This window comes from Amborella trichopoda, chromosome 1, assembly GCF_054954075.1.
Source record: "Amborella trichopoda isolate Santa Cruz 75 chromosome 1, AtrichopodaSantaCruz75HAP2 v2.0, whole genome shotgun sequence".
NCBI classification, from domain to species: domain Eukaryota; kingdom Viridiplantae; phylum Streptophyta; class Magnoliopsida; order Amborellales; family Amborellaceae; genus Amborella; species Amborella trichopoda.
Window position 1 is genome coordinate 7,142,811 of NC_142336.1, and position 26,070 is coordinate 7,168,880.

At 34.2% G+C, this 26,070-nt stretch overlaps 1 protein-coding gene across 2 annotated transcripts; it reads left to right on the forward strand.

Annotated features, from left to right (window-relative positions):
* Positions 1-960: 960 nt before the first annotated feature.
* LOC18426208 (vacuolar ATP synthase subunit D (VATD) / V-ATPase D subunit / vacuolar proton pump D subunit (VATPD)) lies at positions 961-9,675 on the forward strand. 2 transcript variants are annotated; one of them, XM_006832866.4, is made up of 3 exons: positions 961-1,310; positions 1,446-2,478; positions 9,338-9,675. In XM_006832866.4, the coding sequence occupies exon 2, from the start codon at positions 1,690-1,692 to the stop codon at positions 2,473-2,475; it is 786 nt and encodes a 261-aa protein (XP_006832929.1). In that variant the 5' UTR covers positions 961-1,310; positions 1,446-1,689; the 3' UTR covers positions 2,476-2,478; positions 9,338-9,675. The 2 variants fall into 2 exon arrangements, with proteins under 2 accessions (XP_006832929.1, XP_011620422.1); XM_011622120.3 differs by having other exon boundaries at positions 961-2,478.
* The last annotated feature ends 16,395 nt before the right edge of the window (positions 9,676-26,070 follow it).

Below are 26,070 nucleotides of genomic sequence, written 5' to 3' on the forward strand. Positions count from 1 at the left end.
AATCAAATTAGAGCTCCCCTCAAAAATTTCACTAGAAGATATTCTTCTGATGCCAAATATCTTCAAAGTTTAATAATCTCACCGAAAACTTCATAGAAGTTTTAGCTTTTTTTGGGCGGTTCCCCTTTTTATATTTTTTAAAAGGATGCAATTTGTATAGAGTTGAGGCTCTAAAAAACCAAAGTAAAGCCTACCTTCAAATAGTATCGGTTTTAATATTGAAAATATTTGAAATAGCCTTAAAATATATTTTTATCTTCAATTATAAAATCTAAAGCTTAAAAAATAGTGTAGATCGAGCAGATCTATGAAAAACTTGTAAATCCTGAAAATTGACGGTCCAAAAATACGATTACAAGATGCACTATTTTTAAAACTTGAAATTTATTTTTTTTCTCATGTCCATGCATCTTGATGTTGTGATGATTAATTTCAAGATATTTGGACATCAAAACCACCTCCTCCAATAAACTTTTTGCGGTGGACTCTAATTTGATTGTGGTAATTTTAGACCATTACGGTTTTTTGATGGCTGTAAAGAAGTTTAAATCTATCTTGCCATTACTGTAGAAAAACTACCGTAAAAAGACATTTTCTTTCAAAAAATTGTGAAAATTGAAAAAAAAAAATGTGGGTGAAATTTTGAAAGTTTGGGGTTTTTTTTTATCAATTTTATTAAATTTAAAATATATTAACGATAATTTCCCTAAACCCCTACGAATCACGAGCTCAAATGAGTTCGCTGTCATCGCCATCATAGATCAAGTATCCGTGACCCAAATTATGGGTCCCATTATCCTTGACCCATGTAGTGGGTCCCATTGTTCATTGTTCTCATCACCGTCCATCAGTGATCTACAGTAACTGATTTCTGTGACCATGTAAAGTTTATGGTCATATGGATCACAACAGACCTCGACAAGGTTCAAAACAATTCACTGCTGCTAAGGCATATGTGCTCCACAACAACGCTGTCCCCTTTCTCTCTCCCTCTCTCTCTATTCTGCGATTTGCAGTGTACGAATGGTCGGAAGATTTGCAGAGATTTAGAGCGAGGGGAGTTTTAGAGAGAGAAAGAGAGATCCCGTTATTTTCCAGTACTACCAGTTACAGTTATTGTGGAGTGCCCTAGAATCACTAGCACTTTCGCATCATTTAGATCGAAGTTCCACAGATCGGTATAATCAGTCTTTTACAGGGGTTTCGAGGTAGAATTGTTCAACATTTTCAGAAAATCGTCCGGGTCTCTGATTATAAGGAACCAGTTTGTCAAAGATTATTGAGAAGCTGAGGGTTATAATATTTGGAAGGTAAATAATTCGAAAATTCTGCAGATTTCTTAGGGTTTTTTCTTCTTCTGTAGGTTCTGATTTTTGTGTTGAGAAGATTGAGAAATCTTGTGCAAATTTGTGCTTAATACCATCGAGGATCCCTTAAACTGACAGGATTTTTCTTCAACTAATCCTTCAAAGCTTTGAGAACAACCAATAATTCAAACGTTTGCAGTGAAACCCTAGAAAAATCTTTGCAGTTTCGAATAGACCAGATCTCTCCAGCTCATCCAGCCCAAAGACTTTAAAACATCCTTGTCTCCATAAAAAATCAGAGGATACAAGCTTGTCCAGTCCAAAATCCTAGAAAACCTTCAATCTCCAACAAAAAAACCAGTGAACCCCAAATTCCTAGAATATGTCAGGCCAGAGCCAGCGCCTGAATGTTGTGCCTACAGTCACCACGCTCGGTGTCGTGAAAGCTCGACTGGTTGGAGCTACTCGAGGCCATGCCCTTCTAAAGAAGAAGAGCGATGCCCTAACTGTTCAGTTTCGCCAGATACTGAAAAAGATCGTTTCCACAAAGGAATCCATGGGTGAGATCATGAAAGAGTCCTCTTTTTCCCTGACCCAAGCTAAATATGTAGCGGGCGATAACATAAAGCACGTAGTCCTCGAAAATGTGAGGAATGCTTCTGTAAAAGTTAGGTCGAAGCAAGACAATGTTGCAGGTGTGAAGCTCCCTCGCTTTGAGCATTTCACTGATGGTGAACCCAAAGCTGATCTCACTGGTTTAGCAAGAGGTGGACAACAAGTTCAGGCTTGTAGAGCAGCTCATATTAAGGCCATTGAAGTTTTAGTCGAGCTAGCTTCTCTTCAAACTTCTTTTTTGACTCTTGATGAAGCCATTAAGACCACGAACCGGAGGGTTAATGCTTTGGAGAATGTTGTGAAGCCGAGGCTCGAGAACACTATAAGTTATATAAAAGGAGAGTTGGATGAGTTAGAGAGAGAGGATTTCTTTAGGTTGAAGAAGATACAAGGGTATAAGAAGAGAGAGATAGAGAGACAGATGGTAGCAGGTAAGGCGTTTGCAGAGGAGCAGGCAGTTGAAAAGGTGGCGTTAATGAAAGGGATCTCATTTAATTCAGCACACAATATACTGGCTGTGGGGGCAGAAAAAGACGAGGATATCATATTCTGAGAGGTGCTTTCTTTTGGTTGTTGTCTTGTTGTTGTTGCATTATCATTTATTGTTATTTTGTTTTATACATTAGGTCTATCATTCCTGTTTTAGTTTCCGTTTTAAGTTTTTATCACAGTAATTTAGGCATATATGTTCTTTAGAGTATTTTCATTACTACAATGTGTATTTTCATGTTTTAGTTTCCATTTTTAAGTTTTTTATTACAGTTATTTAGGCATATATGTTCTTTAAAGTATTTTCATTACTACAATGTGAAAATGTATTGACTTTTTATGCATGGGTACATGGTAGATGCTTGTTATGTGTGTTCAATATAGTTTATGGCCATTGCATCTATATGTGATTTTTAGTGTAGATCCCCTTGACCATATTTGATATGCATTTAACATTGCAAGTGAAGAACTTTGGTAATTGCTGCATGCTTGACGAGCTGGAGACACCAAAAGCTTAGCAATTCCATCATTCAAATTATGGATACCACTAGGTTTTGGCATAGTTCTTGTACTCTCCAAATGCTTGCAATGATTGATTCGCGAAAGATAGATTTGAAAAGTCCTTGGCCACTTATCATCCTGCTGATGTTATTTATTTTTGGGTAGCTAAGCTGTCTGCTGTGAAGCCCTTTCAGTGATAAAGGGCCAGTTTTATGGACTACAAAATATACTAGTGAAACATGGGCTTAGGCAAAGTATGTAGTCTGTTAGTTCAGCTGTACAAAATGGAGTCAGATTGGTTTCAACACCTCCACCTCCTGTCCCCTATCTGACCCCAATCCAGGCCACTGCATATGGCTTATTGAATCACATTTCTTCCCTTAGGAAGGTACCAAGCAGGGACCACTGCTAGCCTTCAGTTGAGTCATAGTTATGTCTTTGTGATTATACAATCAAAAGAAGTCTTTTGTAATCTGAGAGTTGGTTTCTCTCAAGCTGTCCATGACACCTTTCCTTTGTCCTCAAGTGCTTGTTTTGCCCCAAAAATGATTATACAATCAAAAGAAGTCTTTTGTGATCTGAGAGTTGGTTTCTCTCAAGCTGTCCATGACACCTTTCCTTTGTCCTCAAGTGCTTGTTTTGCCCCCAAAAAAAACAAGGGAGGGAGGGAGGGAGGGAGGGAGGGGAAAGAAAGAAAGAAAATAGAATTTTTGAATGGTTTAATGTTTTGCATGTTCTATCGCATCCGAAAAAAGAAGTTTTGAATGGTTTAATGTTTTGCATGTTCTATCGCATCCGAGTGACCACTCTCTAGTCCATGGTCATGCACTTATTGTTCATGGATAATGATCTTTTGTCTGTCTCCAATCAAAAAGGAAAATGTAAGAGAATGAGCTCTTATGTGTGACCCCACTCTATATTAATCCTCAAATCTCAATTCGTGGGATCTACTGGAGTCTGTCTTATTGAAGTAAAAGATCATGCATCTATTAACTATTCATGAGTACAGAGAAGCCATTTCAATGCCTATTGTTGCAACATGTGAAACCATTTCAATGCCTTCTTGTTGCTGAAGGATTTTTCACTGATTGTATAATTACCCTATAATGTCTTTAATCCTCCATGGCCTGAAAGTCGGCTTGCTAGAGGATGTTATTATGTTAAGTAGTGTCCATATACCAAAAAGCTAGATAACAATGGGTCGACCTCATTATCTCTAGAATTTTCTGCCCTTTTGAAACAATATATGCTGTTTTAACTTTAGCCGACTCATCTTTAACCAGACCGTACTCCATTTACCATCAAAACTCAGCTTTAACACCCTCCTTTCTAGGCTTTTTGTAGCCACCATGGTCCCCATTGGGTTCACTACTCTTTTCCTCCATTCTTCAACTCTCTAAACTCTTTAAAGTCCTATCTAGCTTATACCCATGAAAATTGGTCTTTTTGAACTCTTTAGATTTTCTATCCTTTCCCGTATCATCGCGAACATAATGTTAGATTCTAGCCCTGTATTTATGCAGCACACTCACCCTAATGACTTCCATAAAGACTTCTAATGTCTTCCTCTATGCCATTTGAGAAGCCCCTTAGTAACTTCTAAGAAGCTCATAGTACTTGGAGATCAAATTTATCAGGATTCGCTCTTGATATGCTATGGGGTTCAATGTGTTATGTGCCTTGTTGAGCTACAATGTAGGAGGATCACTTACAATGCTGTCCATAAATTTAAAAAAAATATGAAAATACAAAGAATATGGGATTTATGCAGTATAGGCATTTTAGTATAGTTTTTTTCTCTATCATATGTGCTATCTGATAAGCTGATAGAGAATAACAGAAGACCATTTCCGTCTCTATTCTCTAATACGATCAACATGTAAAATAAATTGATTCAACCCATTCATTTAATTAAGGAAACAAAAGGCGCGTGTATTACACCAACTAAGCAGTTAGATAATAAATTAGCATCAACCAACTGAGTACATTTTAGCATATAGCAAAAAGCCTTCATGACTTCACCAAGCTCATCCATTCATAACACATCTTGGGTTATCTGAAGATCTTCCCTCAAACGTTAAGCTTCAAACTTTTTGTTGGAGGGCTTTTCTACTCCACCCTGCTTTAATCTTTGGAGCTTTCTGTTTCTGGTGTATTAAACGCTTGTAGGCTTCTTATCACAAAATTTCAATTCTTGAATCAAGTCCCTGATCTTTGCTCTCTAAAGTCCCATCGGTTCCCATGAAATGTGCAACTACTTTTCTTGGGAATGCCTAATACCGAAGAGTCTAAAGTATTTCACAAGTGCCTAACTTCCAAAGGCAAAAAGTTGATGATATTAAACATAAAAGAGATTGCTCAATTCAAATTCCACGTTTTGGTTTCTAGGTTTAATCTCCCTGCCTAGGTTCCTAAGATTTCTAGATTTTGTAGGTTCAATCTCCTTTTAAAATTTTTAGGTTCTAGATTTCTAGGGTAACATCCAAGGGCCAATAGAAACTTTGATTTCTAGTTTTAATCTCCTTTCCCCTTGAAACTTCACCTGAAATCCTTCGAAATATAACACGAAATCAACTTGAAGTTTCACCCAAAAAATCCATAGAGTTTGTTGAATACTTCGAAAAGAAAAGAGAAAAAAAAACAAAAAAAGATAAATCAATTTTCCATTTTTGAATTTAATCTCCTTAGATTCAACAACATTGGTTCTAAGGGACTTTTGGAGGGATGTGGGGAAGGAATTACTCCCTCATATGCTGCCTCCTATGCTGGCACATCTATGTGGTGTGGCACTTTGTGATGTGCGTGCATATACTGTGGGTTTGCTATGCGGGCAGATCTAGCTGGTCTACATAGGGCCACAGCCACCCCTCTTTAATGCGGCAGCATTATGTGTTAAGCCACTGCATCTGATAACTATGCTAGACACCCTGCTCGCCAGCATCAATCTTAGACCTTTATATGTCATTGGAAAGAGTCTAGCAGACCATCTCATCCACTTGAAAGAATATGTTTGGGTACCAAACAGGTTCATCTTGAAGAGAGCCCTTCACACCCCTAGAGTATGTAAGTATAGCTTTTAGTAGGTGGATTCATGAAGGGATGTTGGAGATTTGTAGCTCCGTTATCAATTTTTTGAGTAGCGAGCATAGTAGATTTTGCCAAGCGAGTGAAGACATATACATATCGAAAGTTAGGCATCATGTCTTTGAGCTCAAGAATGAGGCATTGAATATCTTTAGCATGGTTAATAGAGTTGTAGCCTTAGCATTAACACATCTTGGGTTATCTGAAGATCTTCCCTCAAACGTTAAGCTTCAAACTTTTTGTTGGAGGGCTTTTCTACTCCACCCTGCTTTAATCTCTGGAGCTTTCTGTTTCTGGTGTATTAAACGCTCGTAGGCTTCTTATCACAAAATTTCAATTCTTGAATCAAGTCCCTGACCTTTGCTCTCTAAAGTCCCATCGGTTCCCATGAAATGTGCAACTACATTTCTTGGGAATTTAATCGAGTCCTTGCCCCACAACACTCACCCCCCCCCCACCCAACAAAAACAAAAAAAAAACACTCCCATTCCCTTATTACCCTAACTGTTTTAATGCTCACTCCTTCCAAATTGCCTGGAAAATTGCCATTTTAGAGGAAGAGAATGCCTTTGGAGGAAAAAGTCGATGTGTCCGACTTATCAAGAAAAAAAAAAATCATCAATTGGTCTGTGTCTGATGTGTGATCGAGTAATTTGATACTTTTGGCACTAAAGGAATTGTAGATGATGCATATAACTTAATAAATTTAAGTTTTTAATATTATATATGTTTTATAAGCAACTGGGTGTATGTATTTGTTTTAAAATTTAGTTGTTGTATATTCTTGTGTTTTACCTCCATTGTACATCTTAATAAATTGTGTGTATGTGTGTGTATCTATGGAAAGTACATAATTAGTAGTATATAGAATAAGTTCATAAAATTTGTTTTACATATTAAATAAGGAAAAAGTTTATATAAGGTCTCAATCTTATACTGTACGGGTGAGGTCCACCTAAAAAAGCCATTAGTGAAGGTTGTTCCTATGTTGGAAAACCCTCAAATCAATAACCTCGAGATCCATAGACATGACAAAAAAGATGATTTCTAATCCTAAAAATTGTTCATCTTTTAATACATTATCTGGACCGTCCATTTTCAAGTGTTTGTAAATGTGCATGATCATCACAATTTCTGGAACTTTAAATTTCATAACTGGGGGCCACAATAGATTTTCATCTTATCGCAAGGCATTGCGGCATCAAAACTGCATTTTCGGCATAGTTTTGAGGCACACCTTACTTCAATAGTATAGGGTTGACACCTTATACAAACCTCATTCCATTAAATAATTTCATAAAAATACCAAAAGTAATTGTACAATAAATTTTTACATTTGAATATATTTATTACAAGTGTCTTATCCTATGGGCACAGCTCTATGTTGGTAATTTTCTTTTTTAGCTGCCGTGTCTGATTATGATGCTCCATGTTTTTATTGATGCAACATTGTACAGCACCTCAAACAAAATTAGGGAGGGTCACCATTACATGACCCACAAAGAAACCTGACACAGCAAATGACCACTACCCAACTAAGGGAAATAACTATACAGAATGCTACCAACCCCATCCATTTGCACGATACTATCAATCCATTCAAAGTCATGTCGTTTTTGTTGCTGCATTGCCTATCATGTGACAGTTGGACATGTGTCAATACTACATGGGACAACAAAGCATATGGAGCACAAGGTTGGGTTTGAACCCAACCCATGATGTCTTGTGCTAAGTTTAAGTTTATAGGGTCTAATGATGTGCTAACCACATTTAAGTGTAATACATATGATTTATATATATATATATATATATATATAGTTCCATTTTTTATAAGATGTCAACCTTAAATAATCAAAGTGAGGCACACCTCTAATTCTTACTAAAAGATGCAGTTCCGGTGCCAGAAACCATTACGATTGCCAAAAAATCTACTTTCATCCCCAACTATGAAATTCAAAATTGGACGGTCTGGATAATGTGTTACAAGTTGCACTACTTTTAGGCCTTGAAATCCTTTTTTTTTTTTTATATTCATAGATCTTGAGGTCAAGATGATCAACTATAGGAACACCGGAAAATCCTTATAGGGTGGACTTTTAGGTGCACATTACTTCTATGGTATAAGGTTGATACCTTGTATAAACTGTTTCCTGTTTCCTACATATATGTATTAAAAAGTATTATTTTATTATAAAATAATCATATGCACTAGTTATGTTGTATTGGATTTTTAGACCAAAGTAATACACACATTCAACATGTATTAGACATGATACTCGGTGTCGTCTCTAGGTAATCTATTTTGGAGTCGATTTGCCATCTTAATTTCTATCCTGAAAACATACTATTAGTTTCTCTTTCACTAAGCCAGTGGAATACTGGAGCATTGAATGCGTGTGCATGTGTGGATTTTCTCCACTTTGAAGTTTTAATACTTGAATATTTAAGGGCGTGAGGGAGGTAGATCTGGGTGGTAGAGTAGTATTAGTTGTGACAGAGAAAAGTCATCCTTACATGGAAATTGATAACGACGACAAACCTTACCGGAAATGTATCAGCATCTGCATCTTTGAGAAGTTTGGATGGATTTCTTCATTGACTGGACTGAAACATGTTAGCAGTTATCTGATCTTTGTGGTTCATTGTCTGCAGTACTATTTTGGACCTATTATCACCCACATGGAGTCTAGTTTGGGCTCTCGTGTTCACATTGTCATCATACGTCTGCCCAGTTCAGTCCCCCCCCTCCCCCCTCTCTCTCTCTCTCTCTCTCTCTATATATATATATATATATATATATATATATATATATATGAGATTGTATACAATGAGACCATTTACCTATAATACATGGTGGTCAAAATTGCTTACAACCATCCGATGTGAAATTTGATAGCTTGGATGTGACACGAAGTTCAAGAAAAATTCTTTTGAAGTTTGGGCTTGGTCAATAGAATAATTGCGCCACTCAATTTCACATCCAATGGTCAAGATTAATGTGACCACCTTGTACCAAACATAAATGGTGTCATTTTATATTTTTCCTATATATATATATATATATATATATATATATATATATATATATATATATATATATATATATATATATATATATATATATATATAGGAGAATATATATTATTCTTTCTCCCCAATGCCATGATAAGCTTCATAAATTATTCTCTTTGAGATTGACATGACTTGCAGTTTGGCAGCAATTCTGAACATCAGCTAGTTCCTTTTGTGAAAAGAAAATATTACTGGAAAAGTAATTTTTCTTAGTAAACGATTTATAACTGAATTACATCCTATCTGATTAAGGCACGTTTCAAATGCAGATGGAAGAAGTACAACTCAAAGGCATGTCGTGTAAATTGTGGTTGGAAGGTGTTACTGGAATAGCATTTGGGTTTAAGATCATGTTTAAATGACTGTTTAGAAATGTTCTCAATCATTTTGCTTTCTTCAGCTTTGGGATTTCACTTACTGTATTTTGCTTCAGGAGCTTTTTTTTTGTTCTTTTTTTTTTTTTCCCATTCTTAAGAATAAAGGTTTTAGCCTCTTCCCTTCATTTCGAGCTTGGGAACGAGGATGTGGGAAATAGGTACAATTCATAAACATAAGGCTATTTATGTATGGTATTCGTTTGGGTAAATTATGCAATGGTATTGTTTTATATCTCCTTTTGCTCTAAAACTTGAAACTTCAAGCGATGCTTCGGAGTAACAGATACAAAGATGCCAATCTTTTCTTAAAGATATTTTAAGATTTGAGTAGAACATTACAATATTCATAGAAGTTTGAAGTTGGCCCTAAAATCAGGGGAAAAATAAAATTATGATCTTTTTCAACTTTAAACACATGTTGAAATGATTAATGCTTTTCCAGTATTATTTACATTTGCAGCTAATGTATTTATTAAGATGATTACATCCTCAATACACAGGAAAGTCTTCCTGGTTTTCCTTAGGAATATATCTTTCACGCCTGAGGTGGCAAAGCAGGCGTCTCTTGCTCACAAAATTGAGAAGATATCACACGTTGACTAACGGGTTAATGGGTACCTTTTCTTTATTTCTAAGTTTTTGGACATTTCCATGCATTGTTTACTTTTATACTGTGAATTTGAGATTATATCATTTGTGATAAGGTCCTTTGGAAGGGCATAAAGAGGCATAATAAGTGTTGCTTGTATTGTTTGTTTATCATGGATGATAATTTCCTTAGTGATCCTAAACTCATATATCTAGTGTTTTATCAGACAAACTAGTCGCATGCTGGGCCAAGCCGGTTTCTAGGTTCCTACCCACCTCAGTAGATTTTAAGATTATTTTGCATTAAACACCCCCTCCCCTCCCCAACCCCAACCCCAACCCCCCCCAAAAAATAAAATAAAATAAAAAAATAATAAAAATAAAAAATAATAAAAATAAAACATAAAAATAAAAATATAGAAAAGAAAGAAAAGAAAACCGGTGGGAACAAGGTAAGCCAACGGTAAGTGAAGTCACTGGGGTCTTTAGACTAGGACAAGTAACCCTCACCCCTCCCACCAGTTCCAAATTGGTTCGAGCCGTTTTAAGCCGCCTTACTAGTTTTTAATACCCTACATCAATGGTTTAAAAAGCGGATCGGTGACTCGGATCGGGCACCCAAAAAACCGATCCGGGTAGGCGAGTTGTCGATCCGGATCGGGAATCGGGTGAATCGGTCAGACTAAAGCTTAAAAAAAAATCCGAAAAAATTATTAAAAATTATTATAAATATTGTTTTTTAAGAATTCAATAAGAAATGAGGGTACTCCATTAAGAATTTTCATGTTTTTGCATGAATATGCGAATATTGATATGTTCTTTCCCTGAAGAACTACTATTCAGCATTTAATTTACATCACACAAAGGATAAACATAGAATTATCATGGAATAAGTATATCTACATACATGGACTACAATGAAGCATAAAATTAGCAACATACAATCTAAAAATAAAATGATAGACGACGTTGTTGTTCTTCTTGCTCACGCTGGTGCTATTGATTGAATTCGTTTGATAATTCATTGATTCGATTTAAAAACGAATCATCGATATTAGCAGGCGTCTGACTATTTCCAAATCCCTGAGTGTTAGTGTTTTGTTGTGTTCCCAATCCAAAATCCCCGAAGCTTGTCCATCCTTCATACTCACCTGCATTGTCGTACTCATCCCTACACTGTTGCTGTTGGGACTCGATATGTGAATAATATGGCTGGGATAGGGTGGCCTCAGAATCTTCATCTCTCTCATTTTTTCTTAGACCCCCTTCCCACTCTCCCTCATTAGGTGCAATATCACCGACATCTTTGGCGAATTGTGTATACGTTGGCTGGCTGCTTCCTCTTTCATTAATAATAAAAACAATTCTTCACAGAGCCAGCTAACATCAGTCATTCCAACAAAAAAATGCAATAACAACAGATAAAAAAAATACAGTTTTGCATTAAAAATATAATAACATGCATTTTTTTTGCATAAATAATCAATCAACGTACAATTTTTTCAACAAAAACTTTAACAATAAAAATTTAAAATATGGTTTAATACCTCATGATAATTAAAACTTTGTCACGATTTTCACATCTTTTCAAAAAATCATCATTTTTCAAAAAATTCGATCATGGAAAAAAAAAAAAAAAAAAGTACAGCAAACTCAAACAATAAAAATAAAAAATTGGGTTTAATACATCATGATAATCAAAACCTTATCACGATTTTCACATCTTTTCGAAAAATCATCCTTTTTCAAAAAATTCGATCATGGATAAAAAGAAATAAAAAAAAAAAGTTCACCAAATTTTCAAAAAATTCGATCACGGTAAAAAAAAAAAAAAACAAATTTTCAAAAAATTCGATCGTGGATTAAAAAAAAAAATCACAAATTTTCATAAAATTCGATCATGGATTACAAAAAAAAATTCGATCATAGATTAAAAAAAAAAAATCACAAATTTTCAAAAAATTCCATCATGGATTACAAAAAATTCGATCATGGATTACAAAAAATTCAATCATGGATTACAAAAAAGTCGATCATGGATTAAATAAAATTCGATCATGGATTACAAAAAAAAAAACAAAAAATTCGATCGTGGATTACAAAAAAAGAAAAAAACAATTCGATCATGGATTACAAAAAGTTCAATCATGGATTACAAAAAACTCTATCATGGGTTACAAAAAAAACAAAAAACAAAAAATTCGATCATGGATTACCAAAAAAAAAACAAACATTTCGATCATGGATTACAAAAAATTCTATCTTGGGTTACAAAAAAAAAAAAAAACAAAAAATTCGATTATGTATTACAAAAAAAAAAAAAAACAATTCGATCATGGATTACAAAAAAATCGATCAAGTATTACAAAAAATTCGATCATGGATTACACCAAAAAAAAAAAAAAAAAAAAAGTCTGTTCTTCACAAAGCCATCTTACATAAGCCATTTTAACCAAAAAATCCACCTCTAAGCGAATAAATTACATCCAATTGAGTACATTTTCTGATAAACAACAATATAAGGAATCAAAACCCTAAATTTTGAACACATTATTTCTAATATATCATGAACAAAAAATCAAAAAGCAGAAAAAAAAAAAAAAAACAGCGGAAATTTGGTTCCGTAGACATCTCTGTGTTCATGTGAAATTTCATGCTGTAATTGACCAAATTACATAAAATTGAATATGTTAAATCATAATAAACACAATAAAGATTAAAAACCCTACAAATTGAACTCATTATCTTCAATATATGCAGTGAAATTAATCATATGGCGGGAAAAAAAAAAACCGAAACTTCTTACCTAGTTTTGTGAACCGGAGCCTTCAATCTCCAAAAAACTCTGTTTTTCGCAACAATTATCACAAATTAGTAACATAAGGTTTTGATGAACAACTTTACGATCAATATGCCTACAAATTTTGAAAGATTCATGCCCTATTTGGCATGAAACACAAGGAAAGGCAGAAACCCTAAATATGCAAGTTTCGTGATCCGAAAACACAAAATTTCTCAACCATTTAATCCGTTTAAAAGCTGAATAAAGCTGTTTAAAGCCTGCAAATTAGATCACATTCCAGAAAAAAAAAGAAAAATGATAAAAAAATAACAAATTTCGAAGAATCCCGTGAAGAACACTGTGCAGCTCGTGTTCTTCACGGGACTCGCCGATTCCGTATAGTGAATCGGCGAGTCACTGTGCAGGATCGTCCGGTTCTCTCTAGAACAGGACAATTCCCGATTTTTTTAGCGGTCCGAGTCGTCCATGACGATTCCCGAGTCTAACCGGGCGAATCCGGTTCGACTCGGCGTTTTTTTAAACATTGCCCTACATATATCTTTGGGGCATTGGTTTATGATATCATTTTGTATAATTGAGTATATTGAACATATGACATAGTTTCCATATGCATTATGAATGATTGTAGGCATAAATATAGTCTCTTAGCCACATAACACCAAATGCAGAATTTAGCCTATCAAGAAAAATTTTCCTTCATATAGATACTTTGTAATGAAAAATGACACAATATGATAGAAAAAGTCACAATCGTCTCTAAGGTCAAATGTGAAATTGCGTTGCCATAGAGGTGTGTAATTGACCATACTAAGGAAAAAAATTTCTCATGTAGAGAAATAATATGCCACAGCCACTCAATTTTACATAGGATGGCTTGTAGTATTCGTGAACTTTGCCAATATCAGGTTTGCATGATCATAAATTACCCCAAAAGAAAAGGTTAGCATGATCATGAACAAAATGAATATGCTAACCATAATATAGTAGAGGGCATATGTGCAATGAAATGATCTCTTTCGCAATTTGGCGAAACCAATGCAAGAAAAATTGGGCGGTTCAAATTCTAACTAGCGCATTAAATTGGATCGGCTGATTTTGGTGAACCGGTTGTGTATTTTAGTTCTTTTTTAAAAAAAAATGTATAAAAAAAAAAAAAAAAAAAGACATTTTGTTTGTAATGTTTTTTTTAATATTTTTTTTTTATCATTTTTATAAAGATTGAAAATTGTTCTAGTCCTTAATATCTAGGAAAAATTACGTAAATGTCTGTTATATTTCTTATTATTACAAAAATATCTGAAACTTTCCATTATTACCCAGATGTCCATATTTTCAACTTCATAGCACCATTATTACCTAGATGTCTATTTTTTCAACTTCATAACGTTTTTTTTTTTTTAAAAGATGAAACTATGTATTGGGGTGTCCATTTTTTCAACTTCATAACATTTTATTTTTTTTAAAGAAAAAGATGAAAATACGTATTGGGGTGTCCATTTTTTCAACTTCATAACACTTTTTTTAAAAAAAAAATGAAACTACGTATTGGGGGGATTCAAACCCTTGACGTGAAAGTGTAGAAGCATACATGATAACCAAAAAGCCACACCCATTCCGGCTTTTTTTTAGTTTTTTAATATAAAAAAATCCAGTAAAAATAGATTGCATATGGATATGAGGGGACTCAAACCCTTATTTTTTTAGTTTCTTAATATAAAAAAGTCCATTAAAAATAGATTGCGTATGGATATGAGGGGACTCAAACCCTTGATGTGAAAGGGTAGAGGCATGCATGATAAACAAAAAACCGATTCAACCCCATATTTACATATTTGGGCATACATAATATTGATATTTAAAAAATTTAGTTTTTGAAACGGAAAGTTTCAAGTATTTTCGTAATAACAAAAAGTATAACGGATATTAAGTGTATTTTTCCTAATATATAATTTTGCATTTTCCCATCTTTTTTCCAAAAAGTTCAAAACTACCCTAGGCACAAATTGGTTTTTTAAAATTCATTTTTTCCATTAATTTTCAACGGGTGTGCTTTGTTTGTTCATGCTTTAAATATATTTTTTATATTTTATATAAAAAAATTATCATTAGATTTGTTTTTTTTGTATTTCTATTATTTTTTTAATGCTTTTTTTGAACACCCGCCGGGTGGCTCCAACGAGTCGAGCGTTAACGATACCGAGTGTTGTCAACATTCAGGCGCAGGCGCTGGCTCGGGCTTTGGCTTGACATATTCTAGGATTTTGGGGTGAAAGAGCTTGGTTTTCACTGGTTTTTTATTGGAGATTGAAAGTTTTTTGGGGTTTTGAACTGGACAAGCTTGAATCCTCTGATCTTTTACAGAGACAAGAATGTGGGCTGAATGAGCCTGAGAGATCTGGTCTATTCGAAACTGTGAAGGCCTTTCTATGGTTTCACTGCATACGTTTGAATTCTCGTTGTTCTCAAAACTTTTGAAGGATTAGTTGAAGAAAAATCCTTTCAATTTAAGGGATCCTTGAAGGTATTAAGCACAAATGTGCACAATATTTTTCAATCTTCTCAACACAAAAATCTTCTACTTCAGAAGAAAAAAAAAACCAAACAAATATGCAAAATTTTTGAATTCTTTACCTTCCAAAATTATAACCCTCACTTGTCAATAATCTTTGACAAACTAGTTCCTTATAATCAGAAACCCAGTTGATTTTCTGAAAATGTTGAATAATTCTACCTGGAAACTCCTGCAAAAGACTGATTATATCGATCTCTGAAATTTCGATCTAAATGATGCGAAAGCCCTAATAATTCTAGGGCATTCGAGTCTAGAATAACTGTAAATATGTATTTCTTGAAAATAACGAAATCTCTCTTTCTCTCTCTAATACTCCTCTTTCATTTTCTTTATGCAAATCTTCTCAGCTTTCATAGACTGAAAATCGAAGGGGTGAGGGTTGTTATGGAGCACATGCACCTTAGCAGTGAGTTGTTTTGAACCTTGGGAGAGATCTGTTGAGATCCATATGATTATCAAGTCTAGAGAAAATATCTCTATATCTTTTAGTTTTAGATTTTATTTTTACTTTAAATCCAAGTTTTTAACTTAAATAAACATGAGAAAGACATGCTCTTTTTAAATCCGATCTTTTTTCTCTCTTCATTTATATGTCCCAAACTTTTTTTTTTCTTTCTCTTGCTACGTATTTCACTCTCTCTTCTCTCATATTTATCCAAACACCACTCTCTCTCCTCTTCTTTATCCAAACACCTATCTCTCCCTTTTTTTATCCAAATACATCTCTCTCCACTCGGTAACATCTCACCACCAAATGCTGCTCGTTGTTCGTGTGTTTATCCAAACACCTCTCTCACCTTTCGTGTCACTCTTAGTATGTTTATCCAAACACGTGTTTATCCAAACACCTCTCTCTCGCTCTTAGTATGTTTATCCAAACACGTGTTTATCCAAACACGTATTTATCCAAACACCTCTCTCTCATTTTTGTTCGCAGATCTATTCTATACTCGATAAGTATCAATACACAATGGGGAGATTGGTCCCATTGGAAGCAAATGCATGTATATTAGTTCATCATTCGAACGATTCATCTGTAAGATCCATTAAGAATCTTCTTCATTCCAAATTCCTCTACGAACCTTTCAATTTATGAATAAAATATGATAAATGACAATATCATGAAGACAATAAACCCACTCTTACGTTTTTGCATCAAAGTGAAATTATAGTGCTTAACTCCTTTTTCCTTCATGCCCGTTGGTGTTCCAAAAGTACCTTTTCGGAGTCCTGGAGAGGAAGACGCAACTTGGGTTGACATATAGTGCGACTTGTCTGACATATTAGGTCATATGGAATTCCCCCGTTCTCTCCTCTGATCGAGATATCCTCTCTTTCGCCCAAGAAAGATTGATTGAACCATCAATAATTCGGAGCATTAAGTGCAATTAATCCTTTTGTTTTGGGGATAGATATTATCAATTAGAATAATCTATGGTTGGCTTGGACCAATAAAATAGAGTAGCCTATCCAGGCTTCGTTCAGAAAATATCAAATTGGCATTTGGTAGTAGTAATATATGTACATCATAATCATAAATTATTACTATCCATATCGATCAGTGATCCCAAACTTCCAACTTATCGAGTAATAGCATAAATACATCAAATATTTGGTGGAAGACATGAAGCAAATTGAAAAAAAAAAGTTGAATCTAATACTAATAAAATCTAATTCTTACTAATAAAAGAGGTGGTAATAGGATCGTTTGTCCTATATGTGCAAATAGAATTCGGGCATATATTTACCCGGAGTAGAGCATAAACCTAAAAGAAAATAATTGAAGAGGCCCATTCAGGAACAAGAAAATTACACCCTGATTTTGATCTCGATAAAAGAATACATCAGTAAGAGAGTGATTCAATAAGTTCAGTGAAATCGTTTTTTTTAGGGGGTGAACCAAAACTCATGTTTCTTGAACAAGGAAGAAAAAGCCCCTTCGGGAGGAAAACCCTGCTACAAAAAAAGGAATAGGTCTGTAATCAGCACATTGATTCTTTTTATTTTTTCCGCAATTTTTTGAACCGTATGCATCATAAGGTGCGTGTACGATTCCTAAGGTATACAATTTGATCCTAATCAACCGACTTCATCGAGAAAGATTACTTTTTTTTAGGCCAAGAGGTTGAAGGTGAGATATCGAATCAAATTGTTGGTCTCATGGTATATCTCAGTATAGAGGATGATACCAGGGATCTCTAGTTGCTTATAAACTCTCCCAGCGGATGGGTAATACCAGGAATAGCTATTTATGACGCTATGCAATTTGTACCACCCAACGTACATACGATATGCATGGGATTAGCTACTTCAATGGGATCTTTAGTCTTGGCCGGATGAGAAATTACCAAACGTCTAGCATTCCCTCACGCTTGGCGCCAATGAGTTTTTATTTATATTATTTATATTTAGTAGAAAAAAAAAACTATGCCTTCGCCTTATGAAACATGAAAAAAAAAATAAAAAATCAATCACAAATGAATATAAAATTCTAAAAGAAATAGAAATAAAATCTAATATAAAACATAGAATATTAATATTAAAGAAGATAAAGAAGAAAGAAGTAATAATAGCATGACAATTCTAATTCGATATGAACAAACCCTCGTTGTTTTTTTTATAACATGATTATGTATTGAAATAGTAGTATGAAAAAAAGTTATTCCCGATTTGATCTTATGTATCGGGGGTACATTTCAGCGTCACAAACCTTTTTGCTCCTACACCCGAAGTCTCTTTCGTATATTTATGAAAGAAAAGAGGGATAAAATGAAAGAAAAATTATTATTTTTATCTTTTTTTTTATTTGATCGGATCAGAAAGAAACTTTGGGATAGTTGAACGAAAACTTCAAAAGCAACCGAACCATCATAGTATTTTTTACTCCTCCGAGAAACATATATTAGGGTGTATGTGAGACTCGTTCAGATCATGAGCTAGAATAAACTAGATGATTTTTCCAGTAGCAATGAATAGAATAGAAGAATTCCATTCACTATCTAAAAAGATCTATCATATACCCTTATTACTTATGGAATTTATGGTTTCTATAATCTTGATGTGAGATGAAAAGCAATTCCTCATCGGTAGCAAACGGGTATCCATTAAGCGGGGGAAATGGTATTCAAAAAAGAAGAAAGATTATGCTCTTTTTTGTTTTGTTGCAAAAGCGCACTTACAGGGTCAACTGCCTATGCCGTCACTGTATGGATAGATTTTCTTGTGAAAAGACCTATTACTGGATAGTTGATGGGTAGAGCCGAATGGTATGAATTGTACAAGTTATCAATAACATTGATTAAATGAGGGGGGCTCCGCCTCACCGTTTAAGAAGTAATCATAGAAACGAAGGAACCCACTATATTATTTTAGTTAATTTATCCTTATTTACTATTCGAGTTGAAATGACTGGATGACAAATCGTGGTCGGGAAAGTCATAGTAGCAAAAGCCATTGGAATTTTTAGTTTATACATCGGAATATTCCATTTTGTCATTAATCAGGATGAAGGGAAAGAATGACTGAAAGAAAAGAAATTAATTAGTTCTTCATCTAAAGTTAAAGTGAAATTCAATCAAATTAAATTACCAGAGTTAGACGCGGATATATAGCTTCGCAGACGTCGAACAAAAATTCGTTTATTTGCATTGACCTTTCGAGGGGCCCATTCAAGACTTACTCGAACTGCTACTCAACAGAAAGTGAGGGCTTTGGTTTCCATTTATCGGGATAGAGGTAGGCAAAAGAGAGAATTTCGTCGCTTGTGGATCGCTCAAATAAATGCAGCAACTCACGAAAATGGGGTACCTATAGTCGATTAATAAACGATCTGTACAAGAGGCGGTTGCTTCTTAATCGTAAAATACCTGCACAAATAGCTAGATACAATCTAAATTCCCTTCACATGATTTCCAATGAAATCATAAAATAAAAAAGGGATTAAGAGTAATCTATCCGCCAGAGTCGGAATGGAATGATTCCAACATAATCTCCCGGTGATTCCCTCCGGGAAGGTTAGCATAGAAATTAACATGATAAAATCAAGAAAAAAATAGAAATAAAAAGAAATTCAATTCAAATTAAATTAATAAAAAATCAAAGCAATAGGTAGTAGGAGTGAACGAATACGTTTCAATATCAATAAAGACAGAAGAAATCTTTCTTTCTCCATTTTTTCTTCCAACGTAACAATCGATTCCGGATCAACCGTTGCTTTTTCAAACAAAACATCCATTTGAATTCTGATTTGAGTTCCAATCCAATAGGTCTATTTCTTTATGGTTCTAGTACCAGTAATTCTAAGGAGGGATTCGGTTCTCTCAAATTGTTTCTCAAGAAAAAGTAAAGGAGATAAAATACGAGCTTGTTTTATAGCAATAGTAATTAATCGTTGTTGTTTTAAGGTCAATCTATTCACCTGTCTGAATAATATTTTTCCTTGTTCGCTAATAAATTGACCAATTAAACTCATGTTTCTATAATCAATTCGATCCCCCGATCCAATTGGGCTCAAACGCCTATGAAAAGATCACTTGGATTTACGAAAAGGTTACTTGGATTTATCCATGGTTTATTCCTTATATCCAAAATCACATTTTATTTCTTCATTCATCTTGATCCGCCAGAAATAGAATTTGATTTGTTCATATAGAATATTTCATTTTTCCTGTTTCTTGGAATGTTGGCACACGTTCTATCTATTTCTTTATCTCCGCGTGAATCATATGCTTCGAACAGTAAGGACAAAATTTCTTCAATTCCAATCGACTAGGTGTATTGTGTCAATTCTTTTCAGTAATATATCTGGAAATACCCGGTGATTCCTTCTTAGCATTAGCACCATTTCGAGTACAACTGGTACATTCCAAAATAACTCTTACTCTAGCATCTTTACCTTTGGCCATGAACCTCCTTTGTATTTTGGATTCACTCAACTCTTCTATTTTCGATTCGAAGAAAAAGAAAGAAATAGGAGTTGTTAGCTGTAATCCAATGATGAAAGATTTGATTTTCTTGCAATGGAAAAGTAATAAGGAATACAATTATTTCTAACTATCAATCATTATTCCTAAACCGGTATTTCATTGCAATATCTGGTATGATCTAGAATAGCTTGCCTTAGATCTACTTTTTTATTTCTGCCCTCCCCCCCATTCGTTCTATCCCTAACCCGGCCGAGATTCAATCCACTTTGATTTTTTCTTTCTCTTTCCGTTCTGAAGCAAGAGGGGAGGAACTTTTTCACACACACAAAATTTCTTGTATCTCTCATCTTTTTCATTCTTTCCCACCCCGATAATTAGAATAAAAAAAAAGGTAATGCCAGCGCATCTGGGAAGAAACGATTAATCTCTATCAATAGACCTGCTAAAGCCCCAAACCATAGAGTAGTTAACACAGGCGCCACAGAGAGATATGTTTTATATCTCGCATTGAAAATCCTCCTTCCTTATTGGAACACATATATGATTAGATGCATATGAAGTTAAGAATCACTTGTATTTGTATGCGGAATTCCTAAAATAGATAATGGTCGGTAGATTAAAAAGAAAATAAAGTGCTCCTGCCCCTAAAATATGAAAAAGGGCGCCCGCTTCCTTCTTGATTCATTTGTTTAGATGGCGGATTTTATATGTACATAATTCTTTTATTTTATGTTATGAAACCAAAAAGAAGAAATGGCAATAGCAATGTATAATAGAAATATATAGATTATATAAAATAATGATGTGGAAAACAGAAAAGGGATTCTCTACAATGACACTGTACAACAATTGAAAGGGATGTAGTGCAGCTTGGTAGTGCGTTTGTTTTGGGTACAAAATGTCACGGGTTCAAATTCTGTCATCCCTACCTATTACTTCTCCTATGGGTAGTAACGAGGGATCAATTGGAAATCACTTAGAGTTAGACAAAATCCTTAATGAGACGATATACATATACATGCTAAATTATACAAGCTAAATTAGGGGATATAAAAAGAACCCTTTTCTTTTTCAACTGTATCTACTGTCGTGAGAAATCGCTCTTAGTTTACTTCGGTAGAACGTGGGTCTCCAAAACCCGATGTCGTAGGTTCAAATCCTACAGAGCGTGGTTCCTTTCTTCTTGGACTGAATCACAGTAACTTGAAATTGGAACCATCAATGAAATTAAACCTACTCCTTGTATGGAGTAGGTAAAAAACGTGAATCTTACTTAATCAAAGATCCAACTGATCCCCGTATTTGTATTGTAAATATGCAGTTACAAATAATTCGGCCAAAGTAATAGGAATTAGACCTAACACGATTCCAAATGGAAAACTTCAATCATTTCAGTTTGTTTGAAAGGGGAGAAAGAGAGAGGTAATATCTATCCCTAAATATTACTTCGAATCACCCATGAATCTCAATGACCATTGGCAATTGACACTGAAAGGAACTATAGAATACCTAGAATCTCACAGAAATCTAAATTTTTAGAAATTGTTCATTCAATTAATTTCAAATAAGTAGTATATTGTTCAGGCCAATCAATAAAGCTGAGGTTATAGTTGAAGCAGCCAGTAGAAAACAGGAATAACTAGTTATAGTAGGCATGAAGGAGCTAAATGAGATATGTATATATATATATATATATATATATATATATATATATATATATATATATATATATATATATATATATATATATATATATATAACATTTGCCTAAGTTTGAATCGAGATACGATGATAAGAAACAATCCCAATTGACAAGATCCGCTCGAATTGAAAGTTTTCATTCACCAGCCATTCATTATAGAATAGAGGTACTAACAAAGATAGAGTGAAGGAGGTAAAAAATAAACAATATGGATTCATGATTTGTGACATCTACCGATCTCGTGATTCCAAATCAACAAACTCATTGAGCAACTCGTGAGTAATAGCAAAACGAACCGTGCCTTGTAACTTCATTCACAAATTGAATTCTTCTATTTCATAGTTATTCAAGTTAATGAAAAAGAATTCAATTTGAAAATGATTGCCTTTTATATTATTTTCCTTTTCAATTGGATCTATTTTTCAAAGAAAAGGCCCGGTAACATCTCTTACTTTAACTTATTCGAGATATTACCTGTAATCAACCTACCCACTATTGAATTGAATGAGAAGAAAAAATAGTATGCACGATTTGGTAAAAAAGAAAAATCCTTACTTATATTTTTTTTTTTTCAGATCCCGATTCTAAGACTAGCGATTCTTAGTCTCCTTCTACGTCCCATTTTCTGTCTTTCTTTTATATTTTATGTAGTCCTATCCTTCCTTGTAGCCAAGTAAGGAAGAAACCCTTGTACCTAATGCAGTAATAGTTGCGCCATGAACATGGACTATTCCATTGTTCTCTTTCTTTCATTTCTCGAATACTATATGCTATGGCACAACCAAACCAAATAGGAATTAGAACAAAAATACCTTTTCTACAACCATGAAAATTCTTTTTATATTTCCTATCCAATTAGGAAAATATGATCATGTCCTTCATGAAGTAATGTGAAACCTTATACTACAGGAATCTTTTATTGAATGACACACAGTTCTGCATAGACAAGGAACAAAAAAGGAAGAAAGGAATTATGTACCATTTCTTTTTTGATCGAAATTGCATTGCTGTGTCAGAGGAAGGATAGCTATACTGATTCGGTATACTCTAAATACATCCTCGGTACCATATTGACGATCTTACAAGTATAAAAATCAGTAGTTTTCCATTTACTGATCTCTATCTTTCGCGAAATCGATCCCTCTTGACTGTACAAGAATATGTGGAGCTGAGCATGTATGCAAGTACGGGAGAACGTTCTTTTGCTGATAGTATTACCAGTATTCGATACTGGGTCATTCATAGTATTACTATACCTTCCCTATTCATTGCAGGTTGGTTATTTGTCAGTACAGGCTTAGCTTACGATGTGTTTGGAAGTCGTCGACCGAACGAGTATTTCACAGAGAGCCGACAAGGGATTCCATTAATAACTGGCCGTTTCGATTAATTGGAACAACTTGATGAATTTAGTAGATCCTTTTAGGAGGTCCCAATGACCATAGATAGAACCTATTCGATTTTTACAGTGAGATGGTTGGCTGTTCACTGACTAGCTGTACCTACAGTTTTTTTCTTGGGGTAAATATCAGCAATGTAGTTCATCCATCGATAAACCTAATTCGAATTCATTATAGAGTTACGACACAATCAAACCCAAACGAACAAAATGTTGAATGGAATCATACTAGTCTCTACTGAGGGTTATTACTCATTTTTGTACTTGCTGTTTCATTTTCCAGTTATTTCTTCAATTGATTGAGAGAAAGAAAACAAATTCTCTTATTCCATTCAGAAGGATATCATGCTCATAATTATCTATGACTGTTTATGTCTCTAGCACGACCACTTGATGAAATGTGGAGGGAAGTGGGGAAATGGCCGATACTACCGGAAGGATTCAACACCTCTCTCTCGTTCTTAGTATATCTATCCAAACACCTCTTCCGTATCCAAACACCTCTCTTTCTCTCCATATACTTAATGTGTATTTGGGAAGAGAGAAAGCGATGATCTCTCTATATACTTACTGTGAAGTATATTTAGGAGGAGAGAAAGTGATGCGGAAGAGATGAAGAGAGTCGCTCTTCATGTGTTTATCCAAACACCTCTCTTTCTCAACGTATACTTATTGTGTATTTGAGAAGTGTATTTTGTATACTTACTGTGTATTTGAGAAGTGTATTTGGGAAGAGAAAAAGTGACTGTATTTGGGAAGAGAGAAAGTAATGCGGGAGAGAGAAAGTGATGAGGGGGAGATGAAGAGAACTTTTGAAGAATTGCTTTTAGAAAAGACATGTCTTTTCAGATTTATTTGGTGAGAGTCGATTTTCGTGTGTTTAGAGAGAAACTGATGAAGTGGAAGTGTATTTGGGAAGAGAAAAAGTGACTTTATGTATTTGGGAAGAGAGAAAGTGATGAGGGAGAGAGAGAAAATGACCGTGAGTGATGAGGGAGAGATGAAGAGAACTTTTGGAGAATGTCTTTTAGAAAAGATATGTTTTTTTAGATTTGTTTGGTGTAATTTGTTTGGCCTAGAAAAGAATTTAAAGTAGCTCAAGTGGTTAGAAAAAATAAAATCTACAATTTTTATGCTCCAAAATATCTTTTAAAACTTTAAGTTTATTGTAAAATAATCCCTAAAAATAAAAATATCAAGATATTTTTTAAAAAATAATCACAGAATTTGTCACTGTAGATTCATGGAACCATATAAAGTTTATATGGTCACATGAATCTATCTACACTTGGACAGTGATGATAACAATCAAATCCACTATTTGGGTCAATGACCACTTGATGTTTGATGTGGTGATATAGAAAACGTGTGGGTTGATTATTCGTGGGAGTACATAAATTTTTTGTGTACTCTTTTTTTTTGTTTTATGTTTTTTTCTAGCAAAGTAATTGGGAGTTAGTTATTTGGTCCTATAGTAACCATTTATCTATGTTGTGGTTTATATAGGCTCTAAACAATCAAATTAAAGCTTACCTTCAAATAGTGTTGAGAAATGTGGTTTCAATACTGAAAATATTTGTGATAGTCTTAAAATATATTTTTATCTTTATTTATAAAGTTTAAAGCTTAAAAATTAATGTAGATCGATAGATCTATTAAAACTTGAAAATATTGAAAATTGACGGTCCAAAAATGCATTACAAAATACACTATTTCCAAAATTTGAAATCTATTTTTTTCTCATGTCCATGCATCTTGATGTCCAGATGATCAATTTGAGGATATTTGCACATCAAAACAACTTCTAGTGAAATTTATTTTTGAGGTAGGCTCGAATTTGATTTTTTAGAGCCTCGGCACTATATAAACTTTTCCCTTTATCTATTATGCAAAAAAATTATAATCACTCCTAACCATTGGAGGTAGAATCGGACAACAATAGTTATGTATGAAAGCTCAAGAAATTTTTTTTTGAACTTTGGGATTAGTCAATTACACACCTTTAACCATTTGATTTTGCATCTAAGAGCTCGAAGTGGTTGTTTAACCATTTGATTTTGCATCTAAGAGCTCGAAGTGGTTGTGACCTTTTTGTACAAAAAATAAACAGTCTTATCATATACCTTCCATATTATAAATTGGTCCCGCAAGTAAATCTCATAGTGGCCTTAAAAAACGATGTAAATTGACGTCGTTTTTTGGCAGCAGCCAAATCCATGACAACCTATGGAAATGCCAGCCCCTTCTTGTACGAAAAATGTGCCCTTAGGGTCATATGTGGATGGGACTAAACACAAAATCCAAAAATTTGAAATTTAAAGTACTAAAAAAATAAAAAAATTATATTTTAATTTTTGGATTATTAGAAATAAATTCTAAACTTTTTCAAACCTCATCTATACCTCTTTTATTCACTTTTTGCTGTTTTGTGATCAAAATAGCTTTTAATGTAATCTTAAAACCATGAAGACATCATGGTAGACTCACTACCATGATGGTCATGAGTGCTTTAACGTTTTGAGGCATCTTGACCCTTAAACAGTTGTGATGGTCCTTAAGAGGCATCACAACACTTTAAAAGCCATAATGGTCTTTAAGGCATCGCGACACTTAAAAAGACGTGATACTTACATAAG